Below are 12,500 nucleotides of genomic sequence, written 5' to 3'. Positions count from 1 at the left end.
CCGTACCGTGGATTGTAATCTTATACGTTTAAAGTGCCGGGTATCGGGTGTTGCTATTTCACATAGCCGGTAATATTAATGACGAGCGAGCACGGTTTCCGAAGCTGAAGCGCCTAAGGACGCGCTCGCTGTAAAAGATATTTCTTTTATAAAATTTTTCTTTTAATCTTTCTATTTTAATTTTTAATCTTTCTTTATTTTCTTCTCTCGTAACGATTAAAAATTAAAAAAAACAAGAAAATCTTTCGTAAAGCTCCTTCCCTTTGTGTACAAATTAAATTCATTGCAAAAAGAAAAAGAAACAAACGTACTTTTTTATATATATATATATATATATATTTTATATATATATATAAACACACATATGTATGTTTATGTAAGAGAAAAAGAGAGAGAGAATAAGAGAAAAAAATAAATTGTTAAATTATATATATATATATATATATATATATATATATATATATATGTATGTATTTTCTATATATTGCATATATAAAGATAACACAGAGGTCATACAGAGCTAAAGATTTAATAGATACAAAAAAAATAGAGAGAAAGAGAGAAAGAGAGAGAGAGAGAGAGAGAAATTTTTTGAAACCCTTTTGGAGCCATAAAAGAGTAGAACCCGGAAATCATTGGACATATCGGTCCGATATGCCATGGTTTGCGACGTTGACACCTTATTATCGTTGTGCCTGGGGCCGCGCGACCATCATGAAGAAATTCCACTCTGAGCTCTATGTACCAACAGCGAAAGTACTATACAAAAGAAAGAGAAAGAAAGAGAGAGAAAGAAAGAGAGATAGAGAGAGAGAGAGAGAAAATACAAAAAAAAAAGAATAGCTTGTTAAAATATATATATATATATATATATATAGATGTATATGTGTCTTCCTATATGAATGTACGTACGTACATATGTATGCACTAGTGTATACGTATGTATGAATGTATATATAAATGTATGTCTGAATGTATATATGTATGTATGTATGTATGTATGTATGTATGTATGTATGTATGTATGTATGTATGTATGTATGTATGTATGTATGTATGTATGTATGTATGTATGTATGTATGTATGTATGTATGTATGTATGTATGTATGTATGTATGTATGTATGTATGTATGTATGTATGTATGTATGTATGTATGTATGTATGTATGTATGTATGTATGTATGTATGTATGAATGTATGTATCGGAAGTCACGCGGAATAATCCTTGCTGTATCCTTCGAAGGAATCGATCGGGCGAATCGACTTTAAATGCTACGCTTCGATGAAGAATCCTTTCCACGACGTTCAAACACGACGAGTCGTAGACCGGTGGTGGTACGCTTAAGTATCTCGTTCGATTGTTCGACATACGAACGTAAGTAACTACCCGATAGTAAATCCAATGCTAATAACGATCAGAGAATGCGAGAGATGGAAAGTCATCGCATTTATTTATCGTCACTAAATTACGCGACTTCCTTTTAAAATAGTTTTTCTTAATTAATTGCAAAATTTTTCTTTTCTCTTCTTTTGACTTTCTTTCTACGTTTATTTTTCTTCCTTTTCTCTTTTTGTACCTTTTTTCTTTTTTTTTTTTTTGTGTGCACGCGTCTGTGTTTTTTTCCTTCGTTGATCTTATCTTTAATAATACGATTTTTTAGATAACAATTTTTTTTTTACATTCAATAACAATAAATATATAGTAAAATATATATGTACAAAAAATATATAAAATATAATAATATAAATATAAATAATAATAATAATAAAAATATATTGTAATAAAATAATCATAATGTAAATCGATGTGAATTATATTTCACGTTAATTAATAATTATTCTACGTTTTATTATTTTATTTTAATTATTAATTATTGAATTATATATAAAATCCGAAATATATTAAAATAATACAATATTCGATATTTAATCACTAATTATATATTTAATTAATTCTTCCAAAAAAAAAAAGAAAAAAAAAAGAATCCAATTAAAAAGATCTTGGAATGAAAATAGCGTGCGTAAATGTTTTCGATCTTAATTGTAAAATATTAATTGTTTTGTTTATCGTTCATTGTTAATTATTTAATTATCGAAGCATGAGTCAAAGCCGGAAGAGTATTACTATTGCTGCAACAAAAGAGGAGGATTTACCACCTCCGACAAATTCGCCTCCGCGATTTTGTGGGTCGTCGAGAAAAGTAAAAAGGCTTGATTGCGCATTAGAAAAAGGGCGTTGAGAACTGCACATTGTGCATTTGCATAATACCGATCGTTAAAACGTATATACATACTTAAATAAATATGTAGATATATACATAAGTACATATTTTATTACATATATATATATATATATTTTATATATTATATTTCATTATATTTATTTTGTTTATTTTCAAAATATCAAATATCTCTTTCGGATTCTACGAAATGTTCAAATTTAAATAAATAATTATATTCAAGTTGAGGCAAGTCGAAATGAAAAAAAAATTCTTTCCAAAAAATAATTTACATATTTGTATGAAACACAAGAAAATATAATAATAATAATAATAATAATAATAATAATAATAATAATAATAATAATAATAATAAAATCGCATTTCTTATATTTTTTGTATCCTTATAAATTGAAGGAGAAGAAAAAGTGAATAAATAAAATAAAAAAAAAAAAAAAAAACAAAAAAACAATAAAAAAAAAAAGCAAAATAGAAAAAGGAAAATAAAAATAAGAAGAAAAAAAGAGAAGTGATTAAAAATGATATAAGCAATTGAAACAATTTCATTTAGTTATCTTAATTGAGATAAAATATGTCGAGACTTATTACATAGATTATATATGTATGTATAGGGCACAAATACATACATAAGTAAATAAGTGAGTAATATCAAGTTTGGTTCACGTTGAGAATCACGAAGAGATAACGATGCCAATAACGATGCGATGCGCAATCCATTGCTAAGATCGAAACGACGAAGACGACGAAGACGACGAAGACGAGGACGAACATCCTACATCCAACTGTAAAATATTAAGCAATCGACTATATAAACCGACACGTGTCTTGGAAAATAATGATGACGTATGTGTGCGCAGAATTTTTTTTCTCTTTTTTTCTTTTTTTAATATTTTCTTTTTTCTTTTTTTTTCTTTTTTTTTTTTTTTTTTTAATATTTTTTTTCCTCTCCTCTTCGTCTTCCTCGTCTTCTTCTTTACTTCGGTTCGATTTAAGATGGCCGTACGAGCAAACACATTAACATATAAATATTTGTAAATGCATACTGATTGATATCACTTCCACGTATATATATATACATATATATATGTGTGTGTGTATGTGTGTGTGTTTATATATGTACGATAAATAACGCATTTAATCATAGTTAAACATTTTACACTATGACTCGTTTTTTCTAACATAAAGAATTTATTTAAATTTACTTATTTCCTTTCACATAGATATTTACATACATTGTGCGTGTGTGTGTGTGTGTGTGTATTTCTTGGATTATTAAATAATTTAACAAAGTAAAATACGTATTTTAAATAGATATCTTTGCTAATATCAAGAAATAATGTCATCGTCCTATTGAAAAATGCCTTAACTTTTAAAATTTGTTCGAACGAATAATAATTAATAATAAAATTCTTTTTTTGTTAAAATTACGAATGATTTCAATTTATATCCAATTAATAAATTGAATGTAACGAAGGTAATTATGATAAAGATGTTCGACATTTTGATAATTTCTTGGAATTGAAAGAATCAATTAAAGTATACTTTTCAAAATGTAACATAATAATGTCTAATTTAAAAAAAAAAAGAAAGAAAAAGATCGACTCGATTAGACGACATATTAAATTTGAAAAAAAAAAAAATCGACTACTTTCTAAGCGAAATAAAGTAAAATAAAAAAGAAGAAGAAATCGGTTCGATTAGACGAGATATTGATTAAAAGAAAAAAAAAAAAAAAAAAAAAAAAAAAAAAAAAAAAAATGAAGAAAGAAAAAAAAGAAACGAAAAGAAAGAAGAAAAAAAGAAAGAAAGAAAGAAAATAAAAGATATAAGAAAAATTAAATATTAAAATTGGACTTCACTTTTTGCTACGTATAAGTTGATAAGCACGCGTTACATATATATTACATATATATATATATATATATATATATAAAGAGAAAGAAAGAAAGAGATAGATATATAAATAGAAATAAGTAAGAACATTTATAAGATAGTGTAGTAGAGAAGAGCAAAAGAGTAAGTAGTTGGTCCAGTGGTTTCTCGAGTGTGATGGCGGTGACGGCGGCTGCGGCGGCAATGGCGGCGGCGTAAAACCGTCATTACCGCCAATTACAATAAATCCCGCACCGTATTCCTCTTATCGTTTTCCGCGCGTACGCTCGAGGTGCGGCGGCTTAATCTATAATCCGAAGCGAAGGTAACGGGGCGTAGTTCCATGTGCGTGCTGTTTTAAAAGATACTACCATATCAGAAAAAGGATGCTGAGAGAGTAGAGATAAGAGAGAGAAAGAGAAAGATGGAGAGAAAATGAGAAAAAGAGAGAGAGAGATAGAGAGAAAGAGAGAGAAAGAGATTGTACGTATATATATATATATATAAGCAAAAGAGAAAGAGACTGTGATAAAGAGAATAAGAAAAAGAGAAAGAAACTGTGAGAATGAGAAAGAGATAAAGAGATATAATAAAAAGGAAAAAGAGAGTGAGAGAGAGAGAGAGAGAGAGAGAGAGAGAAATAGAAAGATAGAGAGCGTATATGTGTATGTGTGTCTTTAAAAAGAAGATAGTAAGAGATAGGAAGAGAGAGAGAGAGAAAGAGACAGAAAAAAGAAAGAAAGAGAAAGAAAGATAGAGAAAGATAGAGAAAGAAAGAGAGAAAGAGAGAGAGAGAGAGTAGACATGGGCATGTAACAGAAACTGTTACCAGAGCAATCATTTTCCATGGGTACACTTTCACGACTGATGATCGGTTAGCGTTTCAACGTCGATCGGTACCGTCGTAATTGTAAAAGATTAACAGGAATAGAATCCGTTTGCTTCTAGAGACAGAAACAGTGCGTAATAAATATTCTCCTAATCCTTCTTCTAAATCGAAGACACATCTTCCTCTTAATATCAATTCAATCACAAATCCGGAATACATAAAGAATTTTTAATCTCTATCAATATACTTGTCTATGTTAACATATATATACATTCATATATATATATATATATATATATATATATATATATATTACCTCGTTCATTTCATTTCATTTCATTTCATTTCATTTCATTTCATTTCATTTCATTTCACTTCGTTTTGTTTCGTTTCCCTTCTCTCATCGAACTTCTTTTCATATTGCAAAGTATCGTAGTTGTTTATTAGTATATACATTTTATATATATATATATATATATATATATCTACTTAACGTTTAACGAAATTTCCCGGGGCAACTCGGTCGTCTAAAGACAAGTGGAGTGAACGCACCCTCTCTCTTTCTCTTTCTATCCATCTATCTATCTATCTATCTACCTATCTATCTATCTATCTATCTATCTACCTATCTCTCTCTCTCTCTCTCTCTCTCTCTTTTTCTTTTCCTCTCTCTCTCTTTCTCTCTTCCTTCTTTCTTCTCAACTTCCGCGTTTTCACGCGCTCTCGAACGTTATCCATCAAAGCGCATGCAAACGTTGTACTTTAATGCGCACTCGTTTAACATCAGCTTCACGAGCCCGTAGTGTTGTAACTTCCAAGATAAAAGGATTGAGATTATAACAAGAAGAAACGTGTATATAGACAATTTCGATATATAATAAACCAGCTCCTATAACTATGTATATATACATATATACATATATATATATATAATATCTAAGTATAATTATTTACATTTACGAGATTATATGATTGTAAAAAATACATTAATAAATAAATATATTCAAAATATGTCATATGTTACCCATACACACACACACACACACAAACAAATATTTTATATATATATATATGAGATATTAGATGGTCTTTTCTAATACTTAGAAAAGATCGAACGAGTGAACGTTTAACTATCACGAAGAAAATCTACTTACGTGATCGTTATTGCCAATCCACACAACAACGAATGTCTGTTGAATTACACACTGTTACTCTCAAATATACATAGATACATATATACATAGATAGATAGATGCATACATAGGAGAGTACACCAACCATGGTCCAGATAGATCACGTCCGATATAATTAATGAGCACGAGCCGCAATTCCCATATACACCTCCGGCACTGTGGGTCCGCCCTAACAAGTACCTACCTATCTACCTACCTACCTACCTACCTACCTACCTACCTACCTACCTACCTACCTACTACTCCTCGAAGGAGAACTTGGAGTCTAACCTAAACGAACTCGCGAACGATCGACGAACTCTGTTTATTCTCTTTTTCGTGAACTTATATCTGGATGAAAGAAAGCACGCTTTTCTTCTTCTTCTACTTCTTCTTCTACTTCTTCTTCTTCTTCAGCTTCTTCTTATTTATCTTCTTCAGCTTCTTCCTCTACTTCTTCTTATTTATCTTCTTCAGCTTCTTCCTCTACTTCTTCTCCTTCTTCCTCTTCAGCTTCTTCTTATTTATCTTCTTCAGCTTCTTCTTCTACTTCTTCTTCTCGTTCTTCTTCTTCAGCTTCTTCTTATTTATCTTCTTCTTCTTCTCCTTCTTCTTCCTCAGCTGCTTCTTCTTCAGCTCCATTTTATCCTTTTCTTCTTCTTCTTCTTCCTCATGTTCTTCCTCTACTTCTTCGTCTTTTATTTTCTTCAATTTCTTCTTCTTCGATATCATCATTATCTCGTTCTTCTTCTTCATCTTCATCTTTATCTTCATCTTCTTTTTGTTCTACATCTGCTCCTTCTTCTTCTTCTTCATGCTTGTCTTCTTTATCTTCTTCTTTGTCTTTTTCATCCGTTTATTCATCATTTGTCAATCATCATCATCTTTTCTTCATCTTCTTCTTCTTCTTCATCATCATCATCTTCTTGTGTATCTTCTTCTTCATCGTCATCTTTTTTTTGTCTTTTTTATTTCTTCTTCCTTATCTTCCTCTTCCTTATATTCTTCATCTATTTCTTCATTCCCTTCTTCATCTTCTTCATCATCTTCCATTTCTTCTTCTCCGTGTCTTCTTTTGTTTTTTATTTATCTTCTTCTTTTTCAAACATATCGAGTTCATCTTCACGTTATTTTCACACGTACGGTTAATATAATAAACTTACCTTTTTCTTTTCTTTCTTTTCACACGAATATTATACGAATCATTAACCGACGTAATTACACTCACGAAATCATTATTTCATATCTAAATTGTATTTCACAATAATTTAATAATATCTATTTCATATCTATAGAAATAATATTCTATTCTTAATATATTTTATTATTATTTTATTTTTCTTTTTTCTTTTTTCTTTTTTCTTTTTTCATACGATATGGATATTATTTATTATTTTGTTTTTATCATTTTCTATGATATTCAAAATTTATTATCTATCGTCCATTTGATTATTAATGATTTTTTAATTATTAATGATACTATTGATCGACTATTAATCTCTCTCTCTCTTTCTCTCTCTCTCTCTCTCTCTCTCTCTATCAATAATATTTATTATATTCCAAGTATCTAAAGAAAAAATAAAAAATAGAAAAAAAAAAAGAAAAAGAAGAAAAAGAATTAAAATTATTTTTCTTATAAGAGAAAAGATTCGATCGATAAAAAAGAGACAAATTCACGGTGAGATTTTCGGACACCATACGCCCACGTTCTCTTGACCGACAACACGACGATCGAAAACATCGACGATCCAGAAAACACGTTGGATCTCTTACGTAGGTATTTAAGGTACAGAATCCAACAGTTCGAGATCGTTATAAATTTAACGATAACAGTACGCTCTTTTATCTTATTACACCGTTACGTCGTGTCTTCTTTGGTATAGTAATACTTTCTCACGAGTCTTGTGAAAGAACGTTTCTTAATTCTTACTTCTTTTTTCTTTTCTTTTCTTTTTTTTTCTTTTTTTGTTTATTCTTTTTTCTTTTTTTTTTTTTTTACAATAACGGACTTTAAAAACCATTTAAAATGGGGTTGGCATACGAAAAAGGAAGGAAAAAAAAAGAAAAGAGATAAAGATAAAATGAAAGAGAGAGAGAGAGAGAGAGAGAGAGAGAGAGAAAGAGAAAATCAAACAATTTGAGATACGATACAAAGAGACTAATTACTTATTATAATTAAGTAAAATTAAACGAATTAAAATATGATTGACAAAAAGAAAGACAAAATGAAATAATTAAATCTTTCCAAATGTGAAAATATTCATTACTGAAATGAAAGCAAATTAAACGATTTTGAGATATGTTAAAACTTGAGAGAGAAAGAGAGAGAGAAACTGACCGTTGAGAGAGACACAGAATGAAAAAAAAAAAGAAATGTTTAAATATTATACTAAACGAGATAATATATTTGACAGAAATTAAATGTCGATCGAAGTTAGATCTATGGATTCGTTCGTTGATTGAGATAGATTAAATCTAAACGATTAAAATTCGGGGGGGGGGGGGGTCGTTGATTTGGAGCACAAATCCATTTTATAAAAAAAAAAAAAAAAAAAGAAAAAAGATAAAACAAAAAAAAATAAATTGGTTAAAGGCTAATTCTCACTACAGATGAATATAAAATTTATGTTTCTCAATCGATTCACAATAAAATATCTTTTTCAATTTAATATCAATTATAAATTTCTTAGTTACTAATAATTTATTTCATATAAATTTAATACATATATATATATATATATATATATATATATATATATGTATTAAGACGACAAATAGGATTGTAAATAAAATGATAAAAAATATCCTTTTAAAACTTAAACCATTCAAAAATACATGCCATTAAATATCTAGCAATAATATTAAATGAATTTGTTTCACATTCAAAATCAACATTAGATGTATTATAAAAAAAAAAAAAAAAAAAAAAAAAAAGATACACAAAAAAAGAAAATAAAAAAAAGAAAAAAAGAATACTCACCGCAGGTAGAGGTAAAATCAATGGGACTTCAATATCTCTCGATCCACCTTTGTCTTCTTCTTTATCTTCGTTCCTTTCTTCTTCTTTTCCTCCTCCTCCTCCTCCTCCTCCTTCACTCCTCGCTCGTAAAGGATTTGTTTTTTCATCGTTCTCAATATCTCTTGTAATGTTCGTAGAATTCAAATCCACAACGTTAAATTCATTAACACTTAAATCATGTGAAACTTCGGTCGCTATAAGTGTATCATTAGAATCGCACTTTTTCAAATACGTATCATCCTTGGATAGATTAACGATCGTCGTTATCGAATCATACGTATCGATAATATCCTTATCGTTATCCTTTCGTATATGAGATTTTCTTTCGTTATTGCAAATTTCATCGACGGACAAATCTACGTCACCTTTCTTCTCTAAGGAAACGTTCGTTCTACTTTCACTTTCAACGACAACGATCCTATTATTATCATCATCATCATCATCATCATCGTTCTTCGATGATTTAACGAATAATAATGGATCATCAATGTGATCATCGAAATTCGTTAAAACTTCTCGATCATATTTTTCTTCGTTTAATCTTTGATCCGACAGATCCGTATATTTTTCTATATAATCATCTGATTCCTCGTGATCGCGACGTGTCGATGATAACGATTGATTATCCTCAAGATACCAAGACGTACAATTCTCTTGGCGTTTCTTTTCGACAACGTTTTCGTCACCCTTCGACAATGCACCCTTGCATTTTCGAAGATAACTCTTAACTCTCTTGGTTTTACTCTTCCTTGTTTCCTGACTACGTGGCAAATTAACGTCCACGCTGTTATCTGTATTATCCGATGTTAATGATTCTTTTTGTTGCGTTTTGCATGACACATTTTTCTCAAAATCCTGCGATATCTTGGATTTATCATCGGCGAGCTCGTCTAACGATGTGGATGATGTTTCTTGTTGATCATTCGGTAATGTCCATATTTCTTCTTTCTCTGGTAAACGACGATCAGCCGGTATCACCTGAAAAAACAAAAAAAATGGACATATGTTTGTTAATATATTCCATTTTTTTTATTAATATATATTATAATATTATTATTATATAATAAATAATAACATCGTATATACATATATTATATTATATATATATATATATATATATATATATATATATATATATTATACCAAATCATATCATATTATATTATATTATAATATACTATAACATAATAATAATAATAATAATAATATATGGATAACATATAAATATATCCAAGAGAAATGAGATTGGATATGAAAAATAATTCGTAAAGGGACATCCCCTGTATAAGGGTAATAATCTTATATAAAAGTGATCGCAAACTAAAGATCTAACTTTATGAACGATCGATGGAACAAAGAATGGAACGTACAAACAACGAGGTCGATCCTCTTACGACCTTATGCAACCAACGTTTCTCTTAGCGCTTTATACGCGGAGGCGTGGCTTAGAACTATATCAGTGACTGTGTCAAGCAAGGTCTACACTCTGCTTGTATAAAACAAAGGGCTTACAGTAAATATTGACTACAACGAAGACGACGACGATAGTAGTGGTGGTGGTGATGGTGGTGGTAGTGGTGGTGATGGTGGTGGTAGTGGTAGTGATGATGGTGACATCGGTGAATGAGGGATAAGATGTAAAGGGGGTTATATAGGTGTAGAGGGGTTATGGTTGGAGGATTGGTGGGGGTTGTTAGCTTGCTGGTTAACTGGCTGTTCAACAGTGGGTGCCAGCGGCGCCATCGAGCTAATGTCAACCACACAACAGAACATAACGATGATATTTTACAACACGATTTAACAGGCCAATTTCAAACTCGCACGAAGTCGTAATATTAAACAGTAAATATAATAATCTTTTTATGGTGTAATATCCATTGATATTTCATAATTCTCTTCCTGAACTTACTGTTTCTCTTTCTTCTTCTTCTTCTTCGTTTTCTTTTTCTTTTTCTTTTTCTTTTAAACTTATAATTCCGATATTATCGTGGAAAAATGATCGTATTAAAAATTGCAACGGCAAATTTCACACTGGTATTAAATAAAATTGAACTCGTTTAATTTTTCTAAACTTTTGTGTTCATTCTTTTTTTTTTTCTTTTTTTTTTGTTTTCTATTTCTTCTTTTTTTTTTCTTTCTACCTTCGATCAATTTTATCGAAGCAAAATTCGTTCTATATGACTTCGTTGTCTACAATAATTATTTCAATTATCAACGATCTCTTATATCTCATGATTAAATTTCTATTTAAAATAAATAAATAAATAAATAAATAAATAAATAACAATCGCACGAATTTAAAAAGATATTAACAATTTCTATATACCTATGATATATAATAAATATATTTCGTATTTCTCAATTACTATAATAGTCGTTTAGATTTACAGCACAATCACACTTTGAGAAGCAAAAAGATAAAATGAAAAAAGAGAGAGAGAGAGAGAGAGAGAGAGAGAGGGAGAAAGAGAGAGGAAAAAAAGAGGAGGAGGGACGATCTCCTGCAGATAATTGCCAAGAAGTGGAATTAAAAGAAGAAGAAGAAGAAGAAGAAGAAAAAGAAGAAAAAGAAAAAGGGAAAAGAAGATATGGAAGAAGTAGGATGAGAATGAGGATGAGAATGAGGATGAGGATGAAGAAGAGAATGAGGATGAGAAGGAAGAGGATGAGGAGAAGGAGTAAAAGAGGAGGAGTAGGAGGTGGAAAGGTTTTACGTTCCTCGAGAGTAACTCTCTTGCTTTTTCCTATTCTTCGAAGAAGTGTATTCCCTTATCTCAAAACAACATCGGTTAACAGAGAGTAGAGATATCCAGCGTATATGTGGTAATGTGGGCCCCCATGGAAATAGAAAAGGAGTAGCCAAGTTTCTTCCTCAATAAGTCGCCAAGTCAAGAAAATAGAAGAGAAAAGAAGAGAAAAGAAGATAGAAAGAGAGAGAGAGAGAGAGAAAGAGAAAAAAAGAAAGAGAGAGAGAGAGAGACTATCCTCTGAATGTTTTTTTGCAAGTAGAAGAAGAGAGAGCGAGTACCAAAGAGATAGACAGCCAAGCCAAGTCGAGGTTTTATCGATCGAGTAGGGTTCTGGAAGCAACTAGATGGTATCTGCGATGGCGCGATACCCAAGATGAGGCGTGGGAGCGAGTCCGAGGCTAATCTTTCGAGTCGAGCAGCAGTTTCATTCAAAGCGCGTGTCTCCTCACTCGATTTGCCTCCTCTTAAACCATCAAGAGGGAAAGTTTCTACGAGAACCCATCTCACTCCTTCAACATTTCTCTTTCCCTCTCTCTCTCTCTCTCTTTATCTATCTATCTATCTATCTATCTACCTATCTCTCTCTCTCTCACTCTCTCTCTCTCTTTCTAACTC

The 12,500-nt window shown here is 30.3% G+C and overlaps 1 protein-coding gene across 2 annotated transcripts in view; it reads right to left on the bottom strand.

The window, feature by feature from the left end:
- LOC118444410 (uncharacterized) overlaps window positions 1-12,500 on the bottom strand; it is a 346,025-nt gene that overhangs the window by 300,276 nt on the left and 33,249 nt on the right. For both annotated transcript variants that reach the window (XM_035872659.2, XM_035872660.2), the window contains exon 2: window positions 9,097-10,113. In XM_035872659.2, coding sequence (XP_035728552.2) covers window positions 9,097-10,113 — 1,017 coding nt within the window. The remainder of the gene's footprint in view (window positions 1-9,096; window positions 10,114-12,500) is intronic.

Source organism: Vespa mandarinia, chromosome 23 (genome assembly GCF_050613455.1).
Source record: "Vespa mandarinia isolate Hongniang chromosome 23, ASM5061345v1, whole genome shotgun sequence".
NCBI classification, from domain to species: Eukaryota; Metazoa; Arthropoda; class Insecta; order Hymenoptera; family Vespidae; genus Vespa; species Vespa mandarinia.
The sequence above is the reverse complement of the archived record's forward strand: the minus strand, read 5'-3'. Positions and strand labels throughout refer to the sequence as shown.